General features: G+C 38.2%; 1 protein-coding gene across 3 annotated transcripts in view; it reads left to right on the top strand.

The window, feature by feature from the left end:
* LOC127663687 (interferon-induced very large GTPase 1-like) overlaps positions 1-26,632 on the top strand; it is a 113,141-nt gene extending 86,509 nt beyond the window's left edge. The window contains exons 2-4 of one of the 3 annotated variants that reach the window (XM_052155319.1): positions 18,363-18,652; positions 20,485-20,573; positions 21,615-26,632. In XM_052155319.1, coding sequence (XP_052011279.1) covers positions 18,373-18,652; positions 20,485-20,573; positions 21,615-25,406 — 4,161 coding nt within the window. In that variant the 5' untranslated portion in view covers positions 18,363-18,372 and the 3' untranslated portion in view covers positions 25,407-26,632. Of the gene's footprint in view, positions 1-18,362; positions 18,653-20,484; positions 20,574-21,614 lie in introns of those variants that run through there. The other 2 variants (XM_052155328.1, XM_052155339.1) reach the window with 2 other exon arrangements.
* The last annotated feature ends 624 nt before the right edge of the window (positions 26,633-27,256 follow it).

Below are 27,256 nucleotides of genomic sequence, written 5' to 3' on the forward strand. Positions count from 1 at the left end.
TATATTCTTTTGCTTTAAGATAGAATATTCTATATATATCTGTTAAATCTAATTGGTCCAAAGCTTCAATTAGTTTCATTGTGTCCCTGTTTAGTTTCTGTTTTCCTGATCGGTCCATTGAGGAAAGTGCAGTGTTGAAGTCACCCACAAATATTATGTTACGTGCAATATGTGCTTTGAGCTTTAATAAAGTTTCTTTTATGAAAGAGGGTGCCCTTGCATTTGGAGCATAGATGTTCAGGATTGAGAGTTCTTCTTGTTGTATTTTTCCTTTGACCAGCAAGAACTGTCCCTCAGAGTCTCTTTTGATGACTTTGGGTTTAAAGTCAATTTTATCTGATATTAAAATGGCTACTCCAGCTTGTTTCCTGAGGCCATTTGCTTGTAAAATTGTCTTCCAGCCTTTTACTCTAAGGTAGTGTTTGTCTTTGACCCTGAGGTGTGTTTCCTGTATGAAGCAAAATGTAGGGTCTTGTTTACCTATCCAGTCAGTTAGTCTATGTCTTTTTATTGGGGCATTGAGTCCATTGAAGTTAAGAGATATTAAGGAACAGTGATTGTTACTTCCTGTCATTTTTGACGTTATTTTTTAAATTTGATTGGTTAACTTCTTTTGGGTTTGATGAAAGGTTACTATCTTGCTTTTTCCAGGGTGAAGTTTCCCTCCTTGTATTGGTGTTTTCCTCCTATTATCCTTTGTAGGGCTGGGTTTGTGGATAGATATTGGGTAAACTTGGTTTTGTCATGGAATATCTTAGTTTCTCCATCTATGGTGATTGAGAGTTTTGCTGGATATAGTAGTTTTGGCTGGCATTTGTGTTCTCTTAGAGTCTGCATGAGATCTGCCCAGGATCTTCTAGCCTTCATAGTCTCAGGTGAAAAGTCTGCTGTGATTCTGATAGGTCTTCCTTTATATGTTATTTGGCCTTTTTCTCTTACTGCCTTTAATATTCTTTCTTTGTTTAGTACATTTGGTGTTTTGATTATTTTGTGACAGGAAGTATTTCTGTTCTGGTCCAGTCTGTTTGGATTTCTGTAGGCTTCTTGTATATTCATGGGCATCTCTCTCTTTAGGTTAGGGAAGTTTTCTTCCATAATTTTATTGAAGATATTTGCTGGCCCTTTAAGTTGTAAATCTTCACTCTCATCTATGCCTATAATCCTTAGGTTTGGTCTTCTCAGTGTGTCCTGGATTTCCTGGATATTTTGGGTTACAAGCTTTTTGCATTTTGCATTTTCTTTAACTGTTGAGTCCATGGTTTCTATGGTGTCTTCAGCATCTGAGATTCTTTCGTCTATCTCTTGTATTCTGTTGTTGATATTTGCATCTATGTCCCCTGATTTCTTCCCAAGGCTTTCTATCTCCAAAGTTGTCTCCCTTTGAGTTTTCTTAGTTGTTTCTACTTCTGATTTTAGATCCTAGATGGTTTTGCTTAGCTCCTTCACTTGCTTGTTTGTGCTTTCCTGTAATTCTTTAAGAGCTTTTTGTGTTTCCTCTTTCATAACCTCAGCCTGTTGATCAAAGTTCTCCTGTATTTCTTTAAGTGTTTTTTGTGTTTCCTCATTATTGGTTTTTGTATTCTCCTTGATTTCTTTCAATGATTTTTGTGTTTCCCTTGCAAGGGCTTCTAACTTTTGTTCCATTTTCTCTTGAATTTCTTTAAGTATGTCCTTCATGTGTTCCTGTACCAGCATCATGACCAGTGATTTTAAATCCAAATCTTGTTTTACTGGTGTGATGGGGTATCCAGGACATGCTGGTAAAGGAGAATTGGGTTCAGATGTTGCCATATTGCCTTGATTTCTGTTAGTGACATTCCTGCATTTGCCTTTTACCATCTAGTTCTCACTGGTGTTAGTTGGTCTTGTCAATGCTGGACTCACCAGTGCAAGCTGCACCTTCCCAAGTGGCCCCTGGTGCACAGCTTACCTCCTGCACTGCCTGGAGACAGGGTACTGTTGCCCAGGCTGTTCAGATCCCAAAGCAGACACCTGAAGGCTCCTGCTGGGGCCTGCTGGATTCACCAGAGCACACTGACTTCTCCACGCTGGCCACCCGGAAGCCCCTCTTGCCTCTTGCAGGACCTGGAAATGTGGTGTTACTGCCCAGGCTGATCTGGATCCAGAAGCGGAGAGATCTGAGGGCTCCCGCCAGAGGCCTCAGGACTGGAACCTAAGCTCCATGCCACCCCGGAGCAAGCTGTGCGCTCCCAGACTGCCTCTGGGTGCACACCAGGTCTCCCGCACTTCCTGGAGACAGAGTGCTAAGGTCCAGGCTGTTCAGATCCCAAAGCAGGCACCTGAAGGCTCCTGCTGGGGCCCGCTGGATTCTGGATGTCCTCATTCTTAATAGCTGAATAGTATTCCATTGTGTAAATGAAACACATTTTCTGTATCTATTCTTTTGTCGTGGGACATTGAGGTTGTTTCTAGTTTCTGGCTATCACAAATAAGGCCACTATGAACAAGTGTCCCTATGGCATGGTGGAGCATCTTTTCGGTATAGTTCCAAGAGTGGTATAGCTGGGTCTTCAGTATGATCAATTTCCAATTTTCTGAGGAAAGCTCAGATTGATTTCCAGAGTGCTTGTACCAGTTTTCAATCCCACCAGCAACGAAGGAGTGTTCCTCTTTTTCCACATCCTTTCCAAAATGTATTGTCACCTGAGGTTTTAATCTTAGCAATTCTGATTGGTGTAAGGCAGAATCTCAGTGTTGTTTTGATTTGCATTTCTCTGATCACTAAGGGCTTTGAACATTTTTAGGTGCTTCACAGCCATTCAAGACTCCTAAGTTATGAAATTTCAGTTTAGTTCTATACCCCATATTTTGATTGGGTTGTTTGGTTTTTGGGTGATTAACTTCTTGAGTTCTTTATAAATTTTGGATATTAGCCCTCTATCAGATGTGGGGTTAGTGAAGAGTTTTTCCCATTCTGCAGGTTGCCGATTTGTCTTATTGACTATGCCCTTTGCCTTACAGACACTTTCGAGTTTTATAAAATCCCATTTATCAATTCTTGATCATAGAGAAAGAGCAATTGGAGTTCTGTTTAAGAAGGTTCCTCCTGTGATAATGACTTCAAGGCTCTTTCCCACTTTCTCTTCCATTAGATTCAGTGTATCTGGTTTTATGTTGAGGCTCTTGATCCACTTGGACTTGAGCTTTGTGCAAGGTGACAAATATGGGTCTACTTTCATTTTTCTACATACAGACAGCCAGTTAGACCAGCACCACTTATTGAAGATGCTTTCTTTTTCCACTGTATATTTTTGGCTTCTTTGTCAAAGATCAAGTATCTGTAAGTGTGTGGTTTGATTTCTGGGTCTCCAATTCTATTCCATTGATCAACATTTCGGTTTCTATACCAATACCATGCAGTTTTTATCACTATTGCTCTCTAGTAAAGCTTGAGGTCATCGATGGTGATTCCCCAGCCATTCTTTTATTGTTAAGAATTGTTTTCACTATTTTGGTTTTTTTGCCTTTCCAGATGAATTTAAGAATTGTTAGTCCGTGTCTATAAAGAATTGTGTTGGAATTTTGAAGGGGATTGCATTGGATCTATAGATTGCCGTTGGTAGGATGGCCATTTTTACTATATCAGTTCTGCCAATCCATGAACAAGGGAGATATCTCCATTTTCTGAGATCTTCTTCAAATTTGTTCTTGGGAGATTTTAACTTATTGTCATACAGATCTTTCACTTGTTTGGTTAGAATTACCCTAAGAAATTTTATATTATTTATGGCTATTGTGAAGAGAGTTGTTTCCCTAATTTCTTTCTCAAGCTGTTTATCATTTGTATAAAGGAAGGCCACTGATTTATTTGGGCTAATTTTATATCCAGCCACTTTGCTGAAATTGTTTATCACCTGGAGAAGTTCTCTGGTAGAATTTTTGGGGCCACTTATGTATATTATCATATCATCTGCAAATAGTGATGCCTTTATTTCTTCTTTGCCAATTTGTAACCCCTTGATCTCTTTTTGTTGTCTTATTGTACTAGCTAGCACTTTGAGTACTATATTGAATAGATATGGGGAGAGTGAGAATCCTTGTCTTATCCCCAATTTCAGTGGGATTGCTTCAAGTATGTCTACATTTAATTTGATATTGGCTGTTGGTTTGTAGTAAATTGCCTTTATTATGTTTAGGTATGGGCCTTGAATTCCTGATCTTGCCAATACTTTTAACATGAAGGGATGTTGTATTTTGTCAAATTCTTTTTCTGCATCTAAGGAGATAATCTTGTGATTTTTTTCTTTGAGTTTGTTTATATAATGGATTACGTTCATGGATTTTCCTATATTGAACCAACCTTGCATCCCTAGGATGAAGCCTACTTGATCATTGTGAGTGATAGTTTTGATGTGTTCTTGGATTCGGCTTGCAAGAATTTTATTGAGTATTTTTGCATTGATAATCATAAGTGAGACTGGCCTGAAGTTCTCTTTTTTGGCTGGATGCTTGTGTGGTTTAGATATCAGAGTAATTGTGGCTTCATAGAATGAGTTAGGCAGTGTTCCTTCTCTTTGTATTTTGTGAAATAGTTTGAGGGAAATTGGTATCAGACCTTCTTTGAAGGTATGGTAGAATTTTGCACTAAATCCATCTGGCCCTGGGCTTTTTTTGGTTGCGAGATTTTTAGTGATTTCTTGTATTTCCTGGTGTGATATAAGCCTGTTTAGATAGTTTACCTGCTCTTGATTTAACTTTGGTATATGGCATCTGTCTAGAAAATCATCCATTTCTTCTAGATTTTCCATTTTTGATAAGTATAGCCTTTTTTTAGTAGGATCTGATTTTTTTTGAATCTCCTTCTTTTCTTTTGTTATATCTCCCTTTTCGTTTCTGATTTTGTTAATTTGGATACTGCCTCTCGTCCCTTTAGTTTGGCTAGCAGGTTATCTATTTTGCTGATTCTCTCAAAGAACCAGCTTCTGGTTTTGTTGATTCTTTGTATTGTTTTCTTTGTTTCTGTTTGGTGGATTTTGGCCCTTATTTTCACTATTTCCTGCCTTCTACACCTCTTGGATGAGTTTGCTTCTTTTTGTTCTAGAGATTTCAGGTGTGCTGTTAAGTTGTTAGTGTAAGATCTCTCTAGTTTCTTTGCCAGAGCACTTAATGCTATGAACTTTCCTGTTAGCACTGCTTTCATTGTGTGCCATAAGTTTGGGTATGATATGTCAATATTTTCATTAAATTCCAGGAAATCTTTAATTACTTTCTTTATTTCTTCCCTTATCATTGAGTAGAGAGTTGTTCAGTTTCCACGTGTATGTGGCCTTTCTGTTGTTTTTGTTCTTATTAAAGACCAGTGTTAGGCCATAGTGATCTGATAGGATGCATGGGATTATTTCAATCTTCTTGTATCAGTCCAGGGTTGTTTTGTGACCCATTATATGGCCAATTTTGGAGAAGGTACAATGGGGCACTGAGAAGAATGTGTATTCTTTTGTTTTAGGATGAAATGTTCTGTAGATATCTGGGAAATCCATTTGGTTCATAACCTCTCTTAGTTTCACTGTGTCTCTATTTAGTTTCTGTTTCAATGACCTGGCAATGGTGTAAATGGAGTGTTGAAATCTCCCATTATTATTGTGTGGGGTTCAATGTGTGTTTTGAGCTTTAGTAAAGTTTCTTTTATGGATATGAGTGTTTTGCATTTGGGGCATAGATGTTCAGAATTGAGAGATCATCTTGGTGGATTATCCCCTTCATAAATATGAAGTTTCCTTTATTACACTTGATAACTTTTTGTTGAAAATCTACTTTATTAGGTATTAAGATGGCAACTCTTGCTTGCTTCCTGGGACCATTGCTTGGAAGAACTTTTTCCATCCTTTTACCCTGAGATAGTCTGTCTTTGTTATTGAAGTATGTTTCTTGTACACAGCAAAATGCTGGATCTTGTTTGCATATCCATTCTGTTAGCTTATGTCTTTTTACAGGTGAGTTGAGTCCATTAATATTGAGAGATATTATGTGTCCTGATATGTTTGTTTTTGTAGGTGGCTTTTTGTGCTTGTGGTCCTCTCCTTTTGGCTTTGTTGTGAGATGCTTAATATCTTATCCTTTCCTTGGTACAGGTAGCTTCCTTGTGTTGGAGTTTTCCTTCTGGGATCCTCTGTAAGGCTGGATTGGTAGATAGATATCTTTTGAATTTAGTTTCATCATGGAATATTTTTATTTCTCCATCTGTGTTGATTGCGAATTTTGCTGGGTATAGTAGCCTGGTCTGGCATTTGTGTTCTCTCTCAGAGTCTGAATGACCTCTGACCGGGCTCTTCTGGCTTTCATAGTCTCTGTTGAGAAGTCTGGTGTAATTCTGATAGGTCTACCACTGTATGTCACTTGATCCTTTTCCCTTGCAGTTTTTAATATTCTTTCTTTGTTCTGTGTGTTTAGTATTTTGATTATTATATGACAAGAGGTTTTTCTTTTCTGGTCCCATTTATTTGGTGCTCTCTAAGCTTCTTGTACCTTTATGGCTATCTCTTTCCTTTGGTTGGGGAAGTTTTCTTCTATGATTTTGTTGAAGACATTTTTATGTCCTTTGAGCTTGGAATCTTCGTTCTCCTCTATTCATATTATTCTTAGATTTGGTCTTTTCAGTGTGTCCTGAATTTTCTGGATGCTTTCGGTAAGGAGTTTTTTATGTTTTGAATTTTCTTTGACAGTTGTGTCAATCTCTTCTACAGTATCTTCTACACCTGAGATTCTTCTATCTCTTGTATTCTGTTGGTGATACTTGCATCTGAAGTTCCTGACCTCTTTCTTAGGTTTTCCATTTCCATATTTGCCTCCATTTGTGTCTTCTTTATTATTTCTACTTCCACTTTTAGGTCTTGGATCTCTTTATTCAATTCCCTCACCAGTTTACCTGTTTTTCCTGTATTTCTTTCAGTGAGTTATTGATATCCTCCTTAAGGGTCTCTATTATCTTCATGAGATAGGATTTAAGGACAGTTCCTGATTTTCAGGTGTATTCATGTACTCGGGGCTTACTGTGGTAGGAGAACTGGGTTCTGATGTTGCCACTGTATTTTGACATCTGTTGCTTATGGTCTTGTGCTTGCCTTTCACCATCTGGATACCAATGGTGTTTGTTGGTCTGGGTGACTGTCTGGAGACTGCCTCTTTTGTCCCTGGGTTGTTTCGGGTCTCTGGGTAGGTCTGTAGCCTTGGCTGTATCAGACCAAGTATGGAGCCTTCCAACTGGGGGCTCTCCACAGGGGCAGAGAAGCTGCTGATCTGTTGATCTGGCTACAGTAGATCTCCTGGGAGGCATTCAGACCATTGGGTCTTCAGTGGACCAACCAAGCTGTTATCCAACTGCTCCGCAGCTGATCCTCAACTGCTCTGAGTGCTCCTGGTCCTCAACTATTCTGAGTGCTGCTGGTCCTCTGGGATGAGTCAGGATATAGTGTCTTCAAGGGAGCAGACTAGCTAGGAGTCTGCCCCAGCAGGAAGGATCTGGCAGAAGGGCAGAAGTAGTAAAAGGGTAGTGGTATTCGAAAGGCAGGGGTTTTGGTGGATGATGGGTCCTGAGTTCACTGGGCTGCCAGAGCACCTCTGGGAATCCAGAGGGAGGTTAAGGGGTTCTTACCAACTGCTCTGAGGGCAGGAGGTCCTCTTGGATGGGTCAGATATTGTGTCTTCAAGGGAGCAGACTAACTAAGCATCTGCCTCAACAGGAAGGTTCAAGTGGAAGGGGTTCTCATCCCACTCTTGCCCGTTTTCTCTTCAGTGTGACAAATCTGAATTTTCTTTCCTCGTGGCCTACATCATTAGCCTTTTACTCACACTGTTTAATTAGCTCCAGCCTATCATGCTGCCACAGATGAACAGCTAGTAAGAGTAGTACACTTTTCCCCAGTATCATCCTACAGACTATGGCCCAGGCTGCCTTCAATATTTCTGATCTAGCTAACTACATCTCTCTTTTAAAATTTCATCAAAGAGAAGATATCTTTCCCAACTTTTTGACCACTATCTCACAACATTATGTCTTATCAGGTACATATTATCCAGAGTATATAGAAGTACTGTAGAGAGAGAAGCTTGATTTCAATACCAAGCCACCTTGGTAACCTTAGTGATAATAGGGAAATTTCATCTTTTAACTTGTCTGTGAAGAGCTTTACCTCAGCCATATTCATCCAGCTTGGTGTCACTTGATGCCACAAAGAATTACCTTGTGATTATTTAAAAGATACATCAATTTCTTCTAAATTATTAATACAATAATATAGAAGGCATTATAGCAGTTTATTGTATATTCTAAGTACCCTACACTTAGGATAAGTGGTCCATCTCTTCTTTTTCTGATTTATTACTATAAGTTTTGTGCAATGTCTGACATTAAAAGGTTTATTTATACTCTTTTGGCCTTTTGGATAAAGAAAAAATCTTAAAGATACCATTAATAATTATGTTTATGAACACACTCTGACAGTGAAGTATCATGAAGAGATTATTAAGATGCACTTTTGAAAACAGTGGCCTGGAAATCAATGCCAACTTTTTAACTAATTTCTGCTGAGGGGTTCCTGTGTTAACACTAGAGTATTTAGTGTAGTCAATGACTGTTAGAAGGAATGAAGGAAGAGAGGGGGAAAGACAGAAGGATGAAGGGAGGAAGAACGCAGAAATAGTCAGTGGAGAACATTGTAGAATGTAGTGTTTGTTATCCTACTTTATGCTCCAAGCAGACTGTGCTACCAGCCCTAGCCAGGTTCCCTCGGATGTGTGGATGAAAGACACACACACACACAAACACACACGCACACACAAACACACACACACACACACACACTACTTATTTTTCAACCTGCTTTATTGGCTCAATTGTTAGGTGTTTCTAATCTGCTGCAGCTTGCCCTTCCCAATATTCTTAGCTCATCACCCTAAATCTGCCCTTTAGTCACTCAGTTACCTTTTCTTTGTTCAGAAAGCCAAAACTGCCCTCCGCTAAGATGCATTTCTAATCTCCTACCTGGGGAAGCAGCTTATGGCCCTCCATCTGAGATCTCAGATTGATCATCTGAGAATATGATCAATAGGCTGATCATATTGTCACCTTTTCTCCCTCCAAAGCATGGTGAAATCTCCCTTTCTCTTCCTCCATCTCTCAGCCTGCCTGTAGGAACCTGGAAGTCCGGCCTCTTTCTTTCTGCCCAGCAATTGACCACTGGTATCTTTATTGCTCTATCAAGAACCAATTGAGAAACAGGACCTTAGCATGAGAACCACCTCCCTACAGAAAATAGTAGCTTGAATAAGGTCATTTTACACAGTGAAGTTCCAGTCTAACCCAGATGATATTTTGGAAGCTCTTGGAACTGGAAGGAAATAGCTTTAATGAAGAACAGATTTTATCATCAGAAAACATTACTTACAAAAATCCCTGCAAGCAAGTTTTTCAAATTATATAGTAAAAGTTGGAATGAACAACTTGATGTAATAAGATATTAGATTAAAGAAAAGTACAAATTAGAATTCAACTATCCAGGTCATACTACATAGTGCAAAAGAAGACAAATTGGGGGCAAAGATGGTAATATAAAGTTTAGCATTACAGTGAGGAAATGTGAACCTTTTTTTGAAACATGCTAAGAAATTAATTTCTAATTAAAAATATCATTTAATGTATAAATAAATATTCCACAATTCATATTTTAGCCAGGTGTGTAAGTTCATGCATTTAATCACAGCACTTGGGAGGCAAAGGCAAGTAAAACTCTGTGAGGTCCAGTCCAGCCTGGTCTGCAAAGTGAGTCCAGGACAGCCAAGGCTGTTACACAGAGAAAAACCTATCTTAGAAAAACTACAAAAAAAATAGTTTAAGTGCTTTTGAATAATCAAAAATATAAGTGCACTATCTTATGTTTGATATACACTTAAAATAACTGTCTGATAACATATTAAACAGTGGTGGAGGCTTCAAAGGAGACTCGAAGAGATAATTCATGTCATCTGTCTTCTTGTGTAAATGAGTAGCTTTTCCTTAATAATGTGAGAGCAGATTCTTCCCACGAACCATCTACTTGTAAGAATTTTCAAGGAATTGGGGATATGCCTCAATGGGTAAAGTACTTACTGTGCAAGCATGAAGACCTGAGTTCAGATTCACAGAACCCTTGTCAAAGCAGTGCATAGTAGCACACATATATAAGATCCTCAGTGATGCTTTGCGAAGATGGGACACCAAGACAGAAGAATCCTCAGAGGTTTGTAGGCCAGCTTGATGGCTTGATGTGCACAACAGCAAATGCTGCCCCTGCCTGCTTCTCCCCTAGTGTAGCCAAGCCAGTTGCACCCTTGTGGGCTAAAAGGAGTGAAACTTAACCAGACATGGTGGGAGCAGTGTAGGATCTTGGTCAACAACGTGTGTGTGTGTGTGTGTGTGTGTGTGTGTGTGTGTGTGTGTGTAATAAACACACCCTGGACCAGCTTTGGAGAAATGGTTCCTTTATTGGGGGGAGATTTATGCCCATAGTGAGGTGGCCAGGGTCTCTGTGGCAAGGTTTTTGTGACTGTATATCATTGGTCAGAGCAGAGGTGTTGGGAGACGCTTCATCTACACACCCAGGAGCTGTAGGGTAGGGTGAGGACTGAAGAACCTTGTAAGGCCAATCAAGGAGTTAAGCATAACAACTGTCAGCATAATAATTGTTAGGGAGGTTGATAGTGGGCAGCCAACCACAGCCAGGGCGAGAGTGGGAAGGTAGCCAGTTCCTGCTACCTTCATCTCAGGTGGAGATTGAAGCTCCCTTTACCCTTCCTTGGTAATCCTGGGCCATCACAGTCCCACAAACACACACTAAGAATCCTGGTTCAAACAATGAGGAAGGCAAGGCCCAATACCTGAAATTATACTCTAACCTCCATTGCAAGAGCATACACAGACATACCATACACAGATTTTTAAGAACAAAATGAAGGATGGAGATATGTCTCAGTGGTTGAGAGGACTATTTGCTATTCCAGAGAACCTGAGTTCAGTTCCCAGGAAGCTCATGGTGGGAATTCCAGTTACAGGGAATCCAACAGCCTTTTCTGGCTTCTGCAGGCATTAGGCATGCATGTGGTGTGCCGATATACATACAAACAAAACACCATAAGCATAAAAGAATTTTACAAAAAATTTTAAAGAATTTTTGGAAGTTCGAATTTCAGGGATACAAGGATGGTTCAACAAATACAATATAACATAGACCTAAAAAGGAATCCCATGATCACTTTAATGGATGCAGAAAGTCTATGATGATAGTTAACATTCCTTCGTAATAAAAGTCCTAAAAACACTAGAGTATACCTCAAGGTAAATGTCTTGCTTGTTTTTCTGTTATGAAAAGACACTATGACCAAGGCAATTTTTTTAAAAAAGCATTTAAGTGTGAACTTGCTTAAGGTTCAGCAGATTAGTCCATGATCATCATAGCATGGAGCACAGCAGGCAGGCAGGCATGGCACAGGAGCAGTAGCTAAGAGCTTCCATGTTGGGAACAACAACCACAAGGAAGACAGAAAGCTAACTGAAAATGGCACTGGTTTTTGAAATTTCAAAGCACACATGCAGTGACTGTTATCCTCTAAAAAAGACCACACCACCAACTGTGGGGAAAAAATATTCAAATATGCAAGGCCAAGAGAACTGTTTTTACTCACACACAACAGTAAGATAGGCTTCATGTAACAGACTTCTATTCAATGTCATGTGAAATGGGAAGCTTATAAATGACTTCCTTAAAAATCAAGAACAAAACTAGACTGCCGACGTTCTCCTTCTTTAATTTGTGAAGTCTTAGCTCAAGCAATAGAGCAAGAGAAATGATAAAGATGAAAACAAGAAAGGACTATATATATAAACATGAATATATATATATATATATATTCCCTCAGCATATCAGTATATACCAGAATAAATCCAAATCAACATATTGAAAAGATTTTTTTGAAAAGCATGTTCTTTTATTGAAAAAGGAAGTAAAAATATTTTATGATAAAATTGAAGATTTACATGGAAAATATTTCTGATAAAATAGAAGAGATATATAGAAAACATGTTAAAATTGACAGTTTTCATGGAAAATTAAAGAGTAAAATGGTAGACATAAAAAATACATTGCTAAATTAACTGAAAAAGGAAGTAGAAGCATTTTATGATAGAATTGAAGATTTGTATGGAAAGTATTTCTGATAAAATTGTAGAAAACTGTAGAAAAACAGGTTAAAATTGAAGATTATCATGGAAAAATTTATATAGATATAAGAATGATTGGCATAAAAGTATTCCTAAGTTAATTGAAAGTGGAATTACAAACATTATCTGACAAAGTTGAAGATTTACATGAAAATATTTCTGATAAGATTGAAGAAATATATAGAAAAACATTTTAAATTGAAGATTGTCATGGAAAATTATACAGATAAAATGGTAGGCATAAAAATAATTCTAAGTTGATTGAAAGTGGATTTATAAACATTTTCAGGTAAAACTAAAGATTTACATGGAAAATATTTCTGATAAAATTCAAGCAATATATAGAAAAACACGTTAAGATTGACTATTTCATGGAAAAATTATACAGATAAAATGGTAGACATAAAAATATCCCTAAGCTGATTGAAAGTGGGATTATAAATATTTTCTGAAAAAATTGAAGATATACATGGAAATTATTTCTGATGAAATTGAAGAAATATATAGGAAAACTTATTAAAATTAAAGATTGTCATGGAAAATAATACAAATAAAATGGTAGACATAAAAACATTACTAAATTAATTGAAAGAGGAATTACAAACATTTTCTGATAAAAATGAAGATTTACATGAAAAATATTTCTGTTAGTATATGTCTTTTTATTGGGAAATTTGAGTCCATTGATGTTAAGAGATATTAAGGAATAGTGATTGTTGCTTCCTGTCATTTCTTATGTTATTTTTGTTTGTGTGGTTACTTTCTTTTGGGTTTGTTGGAAGAAGATTACTTTCTTGTTTTTTCTAGGGTGTAGTTTCCCTCCTTGTGTTGGCATTTTCCATCTATTATCCTTTGAAGGGCTGGATTTGTGGACAGATATTGTGTAAATTTGGTTTTATCATTGTCTTAGTCAGGGTTTCTATTCCTGCACAAACATCATGACCAGGAAGCAAGTTGGGGAGGAAAGGGTTTATTGAGCTTACACTTCCACGTTGCAGTTCATCACTAAAGGAAGTCAAGACTGGAACTCAAGCAGGTCAGGAAGCAGGAGCTGATGCAGAGGCCATGGAGGGATGTTTCTTATTGGCTTGCTTCTCCTGGCTTGCTCAGCCTGCTCTCTTATAGAACCCAAGAGCACCAGCCCAAAAGTGGTACCACCCACAAGGGGCCACCCACTTGATCACTAATTGAGAAAATGCCCCACAACTGGATCTCAGGGAGGTACTTCCCCAACTGAAGCTCCTTTCTCTGTGATAACTCCAATCTGTGTCAAGTTGACACACAAAGCCAGCCAGTACAATTGACCCCTTGTCAACTTGACACACAAACACATCACTATTAAGCCTCAACCCTTACTTTCTTATTCATCCCCAAGATCTAAATTACTTTAAAAGTCCCACAGTCTTTACATATTAAAAGTTCAATCACCTTAAAATGTCCAATATCTTTAAAATTCAGTCTTTTAACTGTGGGCTCCACTAAAATACTTTCTTCCTTCAAGAGGGAAACATATCAGAGCACAGTCACAACCAAAAGCAAAACTCAAACTCCAATGGTTCAATGTCTGGGATCCAACTCACAGTCTTCTGGGCTCCTCCAAGGGTGTGGGTCACTTCTCCAGCTCTGCCCTTTGTAGCACACACCTTATTTTCTAGGTTCCAGCTGCCTGTACTCCACTGCTGCTGCTATTCTTGGTGGTCATCTCATGGCATTGGCATCTCCAAAACACTGCTGACTTCTACTGTAATTAGGTTTCACCAATAGCCTCTCACAGGCTATCTTCATGGTGACAAGCCTCTGCTCCTATGCATGACTCCTTCAAGTCCTGGGCCATCAATTGCAACTGAGGCTGCACCTTCACCAATGGCCTTCCGTGGCCTCTCACTGTGCCAAGAGCCTCAGCTGCTCTTCATGACCCCTTCATGCCTTCAAAACCAGTACCATCTAGGTGACTCTTACACAGTACCAAGTCCAGCCACAGCACAAAATACAACTGTGGCTATCTCTGGAACACACTCTCTGTGCTCTCAGAAAACACTTCCAAGAAGATTTCATCTCAGTGATGCTGGTCTCTTCTTAATCACCACTAATTTCTTAGCTCCAACTAACCAGCATCAATAGTCCCAGTAACACAAAGGTTTGCTTTAGTGGTTCTGGTATCTTGTTACTCACAGCTGATTCTTCAGCCCCAGCTAACCAAAACCACAGAATCTTCACAATCAAAACATGGCCACTGTAAAAGTCTTTAATCTTCCCTCTAAAATTTCACAAGCCAGGCCTCCATCTTTTGCACTGTTCTTAAAATTGTCTTTCAAGTTCCTACAGAACTTTCCACAGAGCTCTTAATATTCTAATGACTTTTCTAGCTCAAAGTTCCAAAGTCCTTCCACGGTCCTCCCCAAAACATGGTCAGGTTGTCACAGGAATACCCCACTACGCTGGTACCAATTTGTCTTAGTCAGGGTTTCTATTCCTGCACAAACATCATGACCAAGAAGCAAGTTGGGGAGGAAAGGGTTTATTGAGCTTACACTTCCACGTTGCAGTTCATCACTAAAGGAAGTCAGGACTGGAACTCAAGCAGGTCAGGAAGCAGGAGTTGATGCAGAGGCCATGGAGGGATGTTTCTTACTTGGTTGCTTCCCCTGACTTGCTCAGCCTGCTTTCTTATAGAACCCAAGAGCACCAGCCCAAAGGTGGTACCACCCACAAGGGACCCTCCCCACTTGATCACTAATTGAGAAAATGCCCCACAACTGGATCTCATGAAGGCACTTCCCTAACTGAAGCTCCTTTCTCTGTGATAACTCCAACCTATGTGAAGTTGACACACAAAACCAGCCAGTACATTTATGAAATATCTTGGTTTCTCCATCTATGGTGACTGAGAGTTTTGCTGGGTGTAGTAGTCTGGGCTGGCATTTGTGTTCTTTTGGGGTCTATATGAGATCTACTCAGGATCTTCTAGCTTTCATGGACTCTGGTGAGAAGTCTGGTATAATTCTGATAGGTCTACCTTTATAAGTTACTTGCCTTTTCCCCTTACTGCTTTTAATATTCTTTCTTTGTTTAGTGCATTTGGTGTTTTGATTATTATGTTCCTGGAGGACTTTCTGGTCTGGTCCAGTCAGTTTGGAGTTCTGTAGGCTTCTTGTATGTTCATGGGCATCTCTTTCTTTAGGTTAGGGAAGTCTTCTTCTCTAATTTTGTTGAAGATATTTACTAGCTCTTTAAGTTGTAAATCTTTGCTCACTTCTTTACCTATAATCCTTAGGTTTGGTCTTCTCATTGTGTCCTAAATTTCCTGGATGTTTTGGGTTATAAGATTTTTGCATTTTACATTTTCTTTGACTATTGAGTCAATATTTTCTATTGTATCTTCAGTACCTGAGATTCTTTCTTCTATCTCTTGCATTCTGTTATGGTGCTTGCATCTATGACTCCTGATTTCTTCCCAAGGTTTTCTATCTCCAGAGTTGTCTCCTTTTGTGACTTCCTCATTGTTTCTACTTCCACTTTTAGATCCTGGATGGTTTTGTTCAGTTCCTTCTATTGATTGTTGTATTTTCCTGTAATTCTTTAAGGGATTTTTGTGTTTCCTCTTTAAGGGCTTTTACCTGTTGACACATTTTCTCCTGTATTTCTTTAAGGGAGTAATTTAAATCCTTCTTGAAGCCCTCTATCACCATCATAAGATACAATTTTAAATCCAACTCTTGCTTTTCTGGTGTGTGGGGATATCCAGGACTTGCTGTGGTGGCAGAACTGGGTTCTGATGTTGCCAAGTAGTCTTGGTTTCTGTTAGTAGGGTTCTTGTGCTTGCCTTTTGCCATCTGGCTATCTCTTGTGTGAGTTGGTCTTACTGTCTCTGGCTGGAGCTTGTCCCTCCTGTGGGCCTGTAAGCCTGTGTCTGTACTACTGGGAGACCAACTCTCTTCTGGTCTGTGCACAGAAGGCTGAGGAGCCACCCAACTCCCCAGTGCAAATGGTGGCAGGAAGACTTCCATCCCAGATGCCCCACTGATCTTATGCCCTGTGTGCTCCTAGCTGTTCCCCTCCAGAGAGAAGGTGGAGACCACACCTCTGTGCTCAGAAGTGAAAGAGCTGCTGGGAGATTACTCTCTCCTGGTGGGCCTTGCACAGAAGGTTGTAGAGCTGCCCAGCTCCCCGATGCAAATGGCTGGAAAGATATTTTTGTATCCATAGATATAGAACCAACCTAGACATCTACCAATAGATGAATAGATTAAGAAAATGTGGTACATGTATATAATAGAGTTTCAGTTATGAGAAGCATTCAATTATGTGATTTGCAAGAAAATGGATAGAACTAAGTACCATTGTAGTAAATGAAATAAGGCAGACCTAGACAAATAAAGCATAGTTTGTCTCATGTATTCATAAATATATAGGACATAAATGGGAGGGAAGAAAGAAGAGGGGTAAAGAGGAAGAACAATAGTGCATGCTTTTTCTCATATGCATTAACTAGATTTAATGAGACAGATAGTAGATACATACATACATAGATAGATAGATAGATAGATATCATAAAACCAGAGGGAAATTATTGAGAAGAGGGAGATCAATAACAAGGGAGGTAGAAATGTGAATATGTATAAAACACAATGATTTATATGTATGTTAATGTTATACTAAAACCTGTTATTTTATATAGTAACATAATTAAAAATAATAATTTTCAGGGTTTTATTGAGAAAGATGAGACAGATTAGGAAAGATAGTATAATAGATACTGATGATATTAATTTATCAATATTAATTTCAAATGTTTATTCACCTAGAAAAATTTTCTAGTTAGGATAAAGTAGAGGTAACAGGAGTATTAAGAATAGAAAAGTTAGCTGGGCGGTGATGGCGCACGCCTGTAATCCCAGTACTCTGGGAGACAGAGGCAGGCAGATTTCTGAGTTCGAGGCCAACCTGGTCTACAGAGTGAGTTCCAAGACAGCCAGGGCTATACAGAGAAACCCTGTCTCAACAAAAACAAATCCAAAAAACAAAACAAAACAAAAAAAGAATAGAAAAGTTAAGATTCATATAGTTACAAATAAAATCAAAAATTGATTTGCCTTAATCCTAATGTTGGCCTCAATTACCATATGTAAATAGAGTCACCTAAAGTACCAAAGACATGCAAATAAAACACACATGAATGGTTTCATTTTTCTGCTAAGGTCACATTCACTATGAATACTCTTTTTTTTTTCTCAGCCTACCTGGAAACAATGTCTACTTTTCTTCCCTTTTCATCATAACACAAACCTCTGTAAGACCCATCCAATTCCCCCACAGACATTATCTAATACTCTGAAGAATTTTAGTGGTAGAGCAAAGTAGTGTGGAATAGGGAAGGAAAACAAGAAGCTTTGAATTCTTGAGAAATACATTTTGTGTATATGTGATGGAATAAGTTGAGCTCTCACAGAAAGGAAGTTCATAATAATAAACAACTCTGACCAGGAGTAGTGCCACATGCCTTAGTATCCATGATATTATTTTGAGCTACATTATTGCAGTGATAATCCATATTTTATAAATGAATGATATTATTTGTATATATTTATAATACTTAGGCACATTCCTTAGTGTAAGAATCTGGGGCACATTTTCTGAGCATCTGCAAGTCAATCTGATCTCACATTGTGACAGTTAATATTGATTATCAATCTCACAGCATCTAGGAGACAAAGAGACAAGTGTCTGGTAGTGTCCAAGAGAGATTTCTAGATAAGGATACTTAAAGTAGGAGGACCGACCCTGAAGTGGGCGCCACTCTCCCATGGATGGCCTCCTGGGTTGAATAAAAAGGAGAAAGCAAGGTGAGAACTAGCATTCTCTATCCTTTCCTGACCACAATTAAATGTGACCAACCACCTGGAACTCCTCCCAGCATGACTTCCTTGCAATGATGGGCTGTGCTCCATTGAGCTGTAAGGAGAACTAAAGCTTCCTCCCATAGAAGGTTTCTGCCAGGTGGTTTGTCATAGCACAAGCAGACTAATAAGCATCTCTACTTCTCTTTTTCTGACCTACCTTCAAAATATGTCATAATTTCAGTCATTCCTGGGGTTAACTACAGTGATCTTTCCATCTCAGGTCAGTAACTGCTGGTCTTTCATTTCTTCAGGATTCACAAAATGGAATGCAATTGGGAAGCATTCCTTCCTAACATCCTTGAAGACCTTACAGAGGAAGAGATGGGAAAGTTTAAATACCAACTGAAAAATATAACTCTTGCTAAAGACTACAGCCACATTAAACGAGGTACTCTGCAGAAGGCTAACACCGCAGCATTACTTGCTGAAACACTGATCCAGCACTATGGAGAGGAATACTCCAAGACTGTGACCCATGATGTTCTGATAGCCATAAACCAACGAAATCTGGCAGAAATGATCATTTCAAAAATGGTAAAATGTGAGTCTTAAATGAATCCATCCCTCTTTTTACTAGACATGTTTAAGACACTCGCAAAAATCATCCTATCATAAATATTTCTAGAGATTTTGCCAGCATCACATATAAAGGGAGCTGTGTTTCTTGATGGTTTCAAACCAATAATCTTGGGCTAGTGAGTGAGCTCAGTAATCAAACACTTGCCACACAAGACTGAAAACCTAAATTCGATCCCTGGAATCCCTGTTAAGTAGAAAACAACAACAATGAGCTCCCTTAAATTGTCCGCCAATTTCCAGATGTACACATGACATAGATAACACATCATCATCAACATCACCACCATCATCTACTTAAAATAGTAATAATAAATCAGGTGAAATTCATATAATATAAGACAATATATTTTAAAAGAAACAATTTAATCCCATTTAGGAAATTCACAATATGGTTCATTACTCTAGAACACAGAACTCAGTAAGGAGGTTCTCCTGGCTCCTCACTCTCTACTCCTTCTAGATTGTAGAAACCAGTAATGATATATGTCTATGTACTTATACATTGTAGATATTTCATCCAAATAGAATGTGAGTATAATCTTTTGCTTTTTTTAACTCTTCACTTTTGAGCTTCATTATTGCAGTGATAATTCATATTTTATAAGTGAATGATATTATTTGTATATATTTATAATACTTGATTTTTCCACTCCACTGCTAATGCATATTTAAGTTGCTACTACCTTTTGTCTACTGGGGATATTGCTATTATTAATATGCCCTTACAAGTACTTGCTAAAGTACCTAGTCTCTTGGGCATACATTTACAAGTGGAAATTCTAATATATACTTTTTTACTACTGCTATGGCTCAATGACTCATAGAGGTAGAAGGAGGGAAGTGACTCCACAAAGCATGACTTCAATATATGCACAGTGGTACACATATTCCCCCTGACCATTAAGAGTAAATAAATTTTTTTAAAAAAAAAAGTTATATACATGGGGGGGGGGTGTTTAATGTTTAAAGGAAATATCAAATTTTTCTACAGAAGCTGAACCATTTTGGATTCCCTCTAGCTATGAACAAATTTTCAGATTTTTTTGCCACTCCTCTAGCATCTATTATTTTTCATTTTTTTTTTGATTGGAGGAATCTTATATGAAGTGTAAAGTAGTTCCTAATTGTAGTTTGATTTGCAATAGCATTTTTGGTACTTGGCCACTTTTATAATCTTTTTGTTGTTGTTGTTTTGGACAATGTCTATTGAATTCTTTTGCCTATTTTTTTCCTTCCACCTAAGTGGGCATTTCATTTTCTTAAAGCCAATAGAGAATGCCTTACATGGGTAAGGAAAGACAGAGACACAATTTCACGAATGGGTTGTTTCAAGTTTTTGTTTGTTTGCCCTTAAGTTGTAAGATATTCTTAAATATTTAAAACATTAGCCCCTCATAAGATAGTTTGAAAATATTGTCTCTCTTCCCATATGTTGCCTTTTCACTCTGGAATTCTGTTTCCTTTACTGTGCAGAGGCTTTTCATTTGAAGTAGGCTTATTTGACGATGATGGTAGCGGTGATGGTGATGATTGTCATTATTATTATTATTATTATTATTATTACTATTGTGTTTTTATGCCTCACACCCCAATCTCATGAGATTGTTACTCATATTTCCTAATCATTCCTATAAAAATAAAACATTCATGTATTTTCTTGAGTCATAACTGAGAAATATTAATGTTAAATTTATTTAGATTAAGCTGTTTGAGTCAAAAAGATTTATAGATAGGAAAAAGGTCTTTTATGCTTTATTAATTATAAAATTAATGAACATTATTTTACCCCTAAAGCTGAAACATCCATGGGAAAGTCTGGGAAAAAGCCAAACAAGAGAAAACAAGACAATGAAACAAAACCAGATGAAGCTAAATTGTCAAAGGTTTGTAATCATATCTGGGGCAAGTATGTCTGTCTACTCTAGAAAAGAGTGAAATATCCAGACCATAAAGATGCCCAAAATCTCAGAAGTTTGTGGAAAACTGTATCCTACAATGTACCAGAGTCATTCTGTGTTGGTACCAATGTGCCTCCTAGGAGTCAGATCTGGAGGAGAACCAAGTCCTAAGGAAATCTAGCTTTCTGTTCATTTCTGAGTGCTTATATGCTTGGTGATAGATTTTCCTGAACCATTCTTCTCTAAAAATGGTTTATCCAAAGGATGAAGCTCAATTCAGTACTCAGTTAAACGTTACTGAATAAAATCCCATTCATTTCCTTACTAATCCCAGGGTTTTATTCTGTACCTATGTTCACGATACCTTAATGTTACCTTAATGTATACAACTTTCATGCATGTTTGCCTTAGCTCTACTGTTTCTAGGAATCCTCACACTGTCGGAGAATAATCCAAATCCTTTAAGGATAATAATATGCAGAATATATAATAAATATCTTCATTATAGTGGGTTTCTCTTAACTTCTCTCCAGATTCCATTTTACTCCCAAGAACATTTTTTTAATCTGATACATCAGTTAAGTAGTCTTTCTTTCCCTTTGTGTCCCTGGAAAATCTAATTATTACTTTTTGTGTTACAAGTGCATTTTGAATTTGTTGTAATTATGACTTCACTTGCACAACAGTGTAGTCTGGTTAACCATATATTCATATATAGTTATATATATACATATACATATACATATACATATACATATACATATACATATACATATACATATACATATATACATATATATATATAACATATGTAAACATAACCATATTTAAAACTTTTAGTTTTAAGCCCTTCAATGCTAAGTTCTAAATTATGTTTCATCCCTTGATCAAACAAGTGCCCAACAGAAAATGAGCTAGATTTTCTAAATGATTAATATAGTCATTCATGCATAAATTATAAGCTTAAATAAGCCTTTTTATCATAGAGTGGTAACAAATATTATCACTATTTCTGTTTGTTTCTAGAAGATTCAGAATTTAATTTTTTCAATGAAACCCAGCGGATCTACTACTCATTGGGCAAAACCTCAAACAATCAACGATACAGAAGAAACAAATAAAAATCAATGCTTTAACGACTTGATCCAGCGGCTTAATCTAGAATGTTATTATGCCAAGAAGATGACCAAAGTCCATTTTCTTTTGATAAAGAAGATCTCCTTCCTTGACATTCAACCTACAGCTGAGCGGGAGCTACCATATTGTTTTCTGGAGAAGCTATTGGCATTGGATTATAATTTAAGATTCCTTGTTTACAGAAAGACAATTTCTAATCTGTCCCAGGCAGTAACTATAGAGTCAGAAAGAAATTTGTCAAAGTTTGAAGGTTTTTTCATGATTAAGGAAGGACATTCAGCTCCAATACCAACTTGCATTCACCCAATGGACATCCAAATGGCAATTTTCCACTGTGCTGATGACTTCACAAGACAGTTTATCTTAACCAAACTTTCCATTTGTCAATTTGCTCTCCCATTTTTGGTGCCAAATCCACACAGTTCCCAAGTTGAAATCCCTCTTTGGTCTCTTGGACAAATCAGAAAAAGCTGGAAGGAGGTGGAAAAGTTAGGTTGGGAGACAAAAATTAAAAATTATGATAACCAACCAATTAGCTTACAGCCTACACACATTGTATCATTCATAAGAATTGGAAATTTTGTCTCTACATCTAAGTCACAGATTCTGAATTTCCTCCTGAGTAAGGGCAAACATGACCATTTTTTTCATAATTATTTTGGGAAAAACAACAAAAACTGTCTGTTAATGGCAGGAATGGTGGAAATATGCTGGTTCTGTCCAGGTGGGAGAGCTGAGGACAGATTTGAAAACTGCATTGCCTTCACCAATCTCCATGGAAATGCTGAAATACATGAAAAGCAAGCTAAGTTCTTGCATGAGGTCTCCTCTGTCACTGTACTCCTCCTGTCAGCTTCAGAAAATGGTTCAGGAAGTGCTAAAATGAACACATCTACTTTACATAAATTTTGGAATCCACACAAACCTCTCATTTGTCTGTTTGAAAATGTAGAAAATATTCTGGATGAGAAGTATGCTCCAAACAAGGTAAGAATTGGCATCAAAAATCTAAACAAGGTAGAATTAGCTGATAAAATCACAGCTACATTAGCACAGCTACTGAAAGAGTCTGCATCCCCATGCAGTTTGAATAACTGTGCCAACATTGCTAGGAATTATGGATTCATCATTGATGAAGACCAGAGACACTTGAAGGAAGCAGGAAGAAAAGCAAACAGCATTGTAGATCTCTTAAGAAAAGTGAAATTATCTCAGATTAAAGAAAACCTACTGCCTCTTCAGGGACAGCTATGGCATGATTGGTGCAAGAAGGACCAGGAATTCTACCAACTTAGAGAAAAGGGGAACAAGAATATTGAACAGTACAAGAATGAAATTGAAAAGGAAAAGCAGAATATACGTTGGGAACAATATCACAAAGTAGTTCATCTTAATGGCCTGATGGAGTCATTCCTTCAAAGTCTCCAGTCACACCCAGAAACTCACACTGAGCTCTACTTTCTACAGAGACTGAGTCTGTTAATAGAGGAACTAACCAAGACAGACTTAGAAAACCTCCACCAGAGGCACCATTTTCTGCTGACTCAGGTGCAAACAGAGAAGCTGAAGCAATCAAAGACAGGCTCCATCAGACGCTGGGAGGCTGATCTAGAAGCTATTTCCAGAGAAATCTGTGATTCTACCCTGGCACCTGAGCATCTTCTGAGGGAGTTAGGCCAGATATATGAAGCTCTAGAAGAAACTTCTTCCCAAACAAATCCACTGTATCTGTCTGTTCCCCAAATAGCTGCTGATCTGATGGTATCTGGAGTCCCTATTGAGCTGATGGATGGGGATGCTTCTTATGTGCCCTTGAAGTGGGTAGCAGCTGTTTTTGACAAGGTCTCTGAGAAACTCGGAGACAAAAAGGTATTTGTTCTCTCAGTCCTTGGCCTGCAGAACTCAGGGAAGTCCACTCTGCTGCATGCCATGTTCGGGCTGCAGTTCAGCCTCGGTACTAGGAAGTATAACCAAGGGGCCTACATGCAGCTCCTGAAGGTAGAAGAGATATTCAGAGAAGAGGTGGGCTTTGACTTTTTGCTTGTTGTAGACTCAGAAGGCCTAAAGGCTCTACAGCCCATGAACAAAGCACGGAGTAAGGAAAATGAGCTGGCAACTTTTATCACTGCACTTGGGAATTTAACTCTAGTCAATATTTGGGGACCAAACCTATCAGAAATACAAGATGTCCTGCAAATAGCTGTTCATGCCTTTCTCAGGATGAAACAACTGAATACCACCCCAGGTTGCCTATTTGTTCATCAGAACACAGAAGAAACCATAGATACAAATCAAAGTTTGGCCAAGCGACAGCAGCTACAAGAGAAATTGGATGGAATGGCACTTGCTGCAGCTCGATGTGAACAGTGCTCAGATGTACACTGTTTCAGTGACGTCATTAAGTTTGACATCAGAACCCACATCCATTATTTTGCTCATCTGTGGGAAGGTTATCCCCCAATGGCCCCTCCCAATCCCTGCTATAGCCATAATGTCCAGCAGCTAAAAAGCAGGATTCTTAAGTTTGCCAAGGAAGAATCCAAAGAAAGTATTCTGAAGATATCAGAATTTAAAGTTCGAATATGGGATTTATGGAAGGCCTTGGTGAAGGAGAACTTCATCTTCAGATTCAAGAATACCCAGGAAGTTGTGGCTGTGGCTAAACTGGAGACCACATACAATGCTTGGACCTGGGAACTGAGAAACTATGTGCTGGACTTGCAGAATCAGCTAATCAAACAGATTTGGAATGAGTTAGCTCAGGAGATCCCAAGAAGTTCAGTTGAATGTCAAGTTGTAAGAAAATATGAAGCCATTAAGCAAGAACTTGAAAAATATTTTCGAGAAGACCAAGATAGAGATACATTGGCTCCATGGAGAAGAAAATTTGAAGATGATTTAAAGACTCTTAAAAAGGAACTTGTGGTTGAAACCATCAGAAAATGTGAGGATGTAATAAATGGAAAGAAGATTCAAGACCTTATAAAGGTGCAAAAAGGAAAAATTGAGCATAAGTTACAAGAAAAATTCAGAGAACTCTCCATGTCTGGCAAGAGCACCGTGTTACATGAGAAGGAACTAAGAGATATGTTCCACAAAATCTGGTCAGAGAATATCTCCACTGTGCTGCCTCCCTCACTCCCAATTGCTGATGATCCTAATGTTGATGTTGACCTTGAGAACATTCTTCTGGAGCATTTTAAACAGCAGCCTCACATTGTCAGTAAAATCAGATACCGTGATACAAAGAAACCATTTTCTATCAACTATTCCAAACATGTTATTACTTCTCAAAAATCACAAGTAAATGCACCTTCTGTGGAGGATTTTGAAAAAGACATCATAATGAATACAACCACTCAAATTATGAAAGTAGTTAAGGAAACCATAAATATAAGAGAACAGAGCAGCCAAGGGTACAGCTCTAGTTACTTCCATGAAATTCTCCAAGTGATTGACACTCAGACAGCAGCTGCAACTCAAGGACTGACATTTGTGCTAAGCAATAGATACAAACTAGAGCTTGCCCTAGAGCTATTTCAAGAGGCAGCAAGCAGTTTTAAAAGGATGTGTGCTGCATTCAAAAGGGCAAATAACCCTGTCCTGTATCTAGAGGGCCAAAAAGAGGAAATTTTTAATAATTTTAAATTATCCTGCCAAAACTGCTCAAACATCCATTGATTTCCCCAATGCAGAATTTCTCTTGCATTAATACAGTGAAGTAGTATAAATATTCAAAACACTTGAGAGTTCCTTGTCAGTTTTCTTGTCATCTGTTGCATTCTCTTCTGTGGTGAGCATTTTTGTATCTCAGACAATTACATCCAACCAATTAAACAGAGATTGGATTTTTTTCCTAGGAGTTTAGAATCATCCTATAAGTATTCTCCAAACTACTATTTTACCAAAAGTTCCAGTTAAGAGTTTATTAAAATATACAAAATATGCTACTCAGTTTTTCAATTAAGCATTATATCAAGCAATACGAAAGTATAGGGCAAATATAAATCATAATAAAAGCAAAGAGGCAGCAAAGACGGCTCAGAAGTTAAGAAGACCCAAGATCAGTTCCTACAACTCATATCATGTAGCATAAAACCACCTGTAATTTCTACTGCAGAAGATCCAATGCACTCTTCTGGCCTCCACAGGGGCACACACACATACACACACACACACACACACACACACACACACACACACACACACACACGCATACACATACACATACACATAGACACACACACTCAAAAAAATAGTAAATCTGAAACCTTTGAAATTCTAAACCTTGTGTGGTGGTCCACCCCGTTAATACTAGCACTTAGGAGTCGGAGGGAAGCAACTCTGAGTTCAACACCAGCCTGTTCTACATAGCAAATTCCAGGACAGCCAGAGTTACATAAAGAGATTCTGTCAATAAATAAATAAATAAATAAATAAATAAATAAATAAATAAATGTAAACTTAGTTTAATCTTAAATTAATTCTTTCCAATAGGAGAGAATGGGCCTAACCGTATTAGAGACTTGATGTACCAGGGTAGGTGGATACTCTGTGGGGCTTTCACCCTCTCAGAGGACAAGAGAGAGGTGAATAGATGGAGGGGCTGTGTGAGGGAGACCAAGAAGAGGGAGTCAGTGATTAGAACATAAAGTGAATAAATAAATTAATTAATGAAAAAATAAAATTTAAAAACTATTTGGGTTTTTTTAACTAAAAATTTGTAACTATGCATGTATAGAACTACTTTTTTCTCGTTTTACTTAAGCCTCAGTTAAAACCCTGCTATGAGGCAGGGATTTGGGTAGGGCTGGAGTTAAAGAACAATAAAGGACATAGTTTCTGGGTGTTACCCAAAGCCAAGGACAGCTCAACTAATAAAACTCTTGTGTTATACTTTACTGCCATCTTGTGGTCATTTCTTTTTATTTATTTTTTAATTTCTTTTTTAGAGTCTTAAATTTTCTTTTTTTTTCTAACTAGATATTTTCTTTATTTACATTTCAAATGTTATCCCCTTTCCTCATTTGTCCTCTGAAAACCCCCTGTCCCATACCCCCTCCTCCTTCTCACTAACTCATTCACTCCTGCTTCCCTAACCTGGCACTCCCATACACTGAGGCAAAGAGACTTCACAGGTACAAGGGCCTCTCCTCTCATTGATGTCTGACACGGCCATCCTCTGCTACATATGTGTCTGGAGTCATGGGACCCTCCATGTGTACTCTGGTTTGCTTAGTCTCTGGGAGCACTGGGGGTACTGAGTGATTCATATTGTTGTTCCTCCTATGGGGCTGCAAACCCCTTCAGCTCCTTGGGTCCTCACCTTCTAGAGAGCTCCTCCATTGGGGACCCTGTGCTCAGTCCAATGGTTAGCTGAGATCATCTACCTCTGTGTTTGTCATGCACTGGCAGAGCCTCTCAGGAGACAGCTATATCAGGCTAATGTTAGCAAGCACTTGTTGGCATCCAGAGTAGTTCCTGGGTTTGGTAACTGTATATGGGATGGATCCCCAGGTGGGGCAGTCTCT

Source organism: Apodemus sylvaticus, chromosome 1 (genome assembly GCF_947179515.1).
Source record: "Apodemus sylvaticus chromosome 1, mApoSyl1.1, whole genome shotgun sequence".
NCBI lineage: Eukaryota > Metazoa > Chordata > Mammalia > Rodentia > Muridae > Apodemus > Apodemus sylvaticus.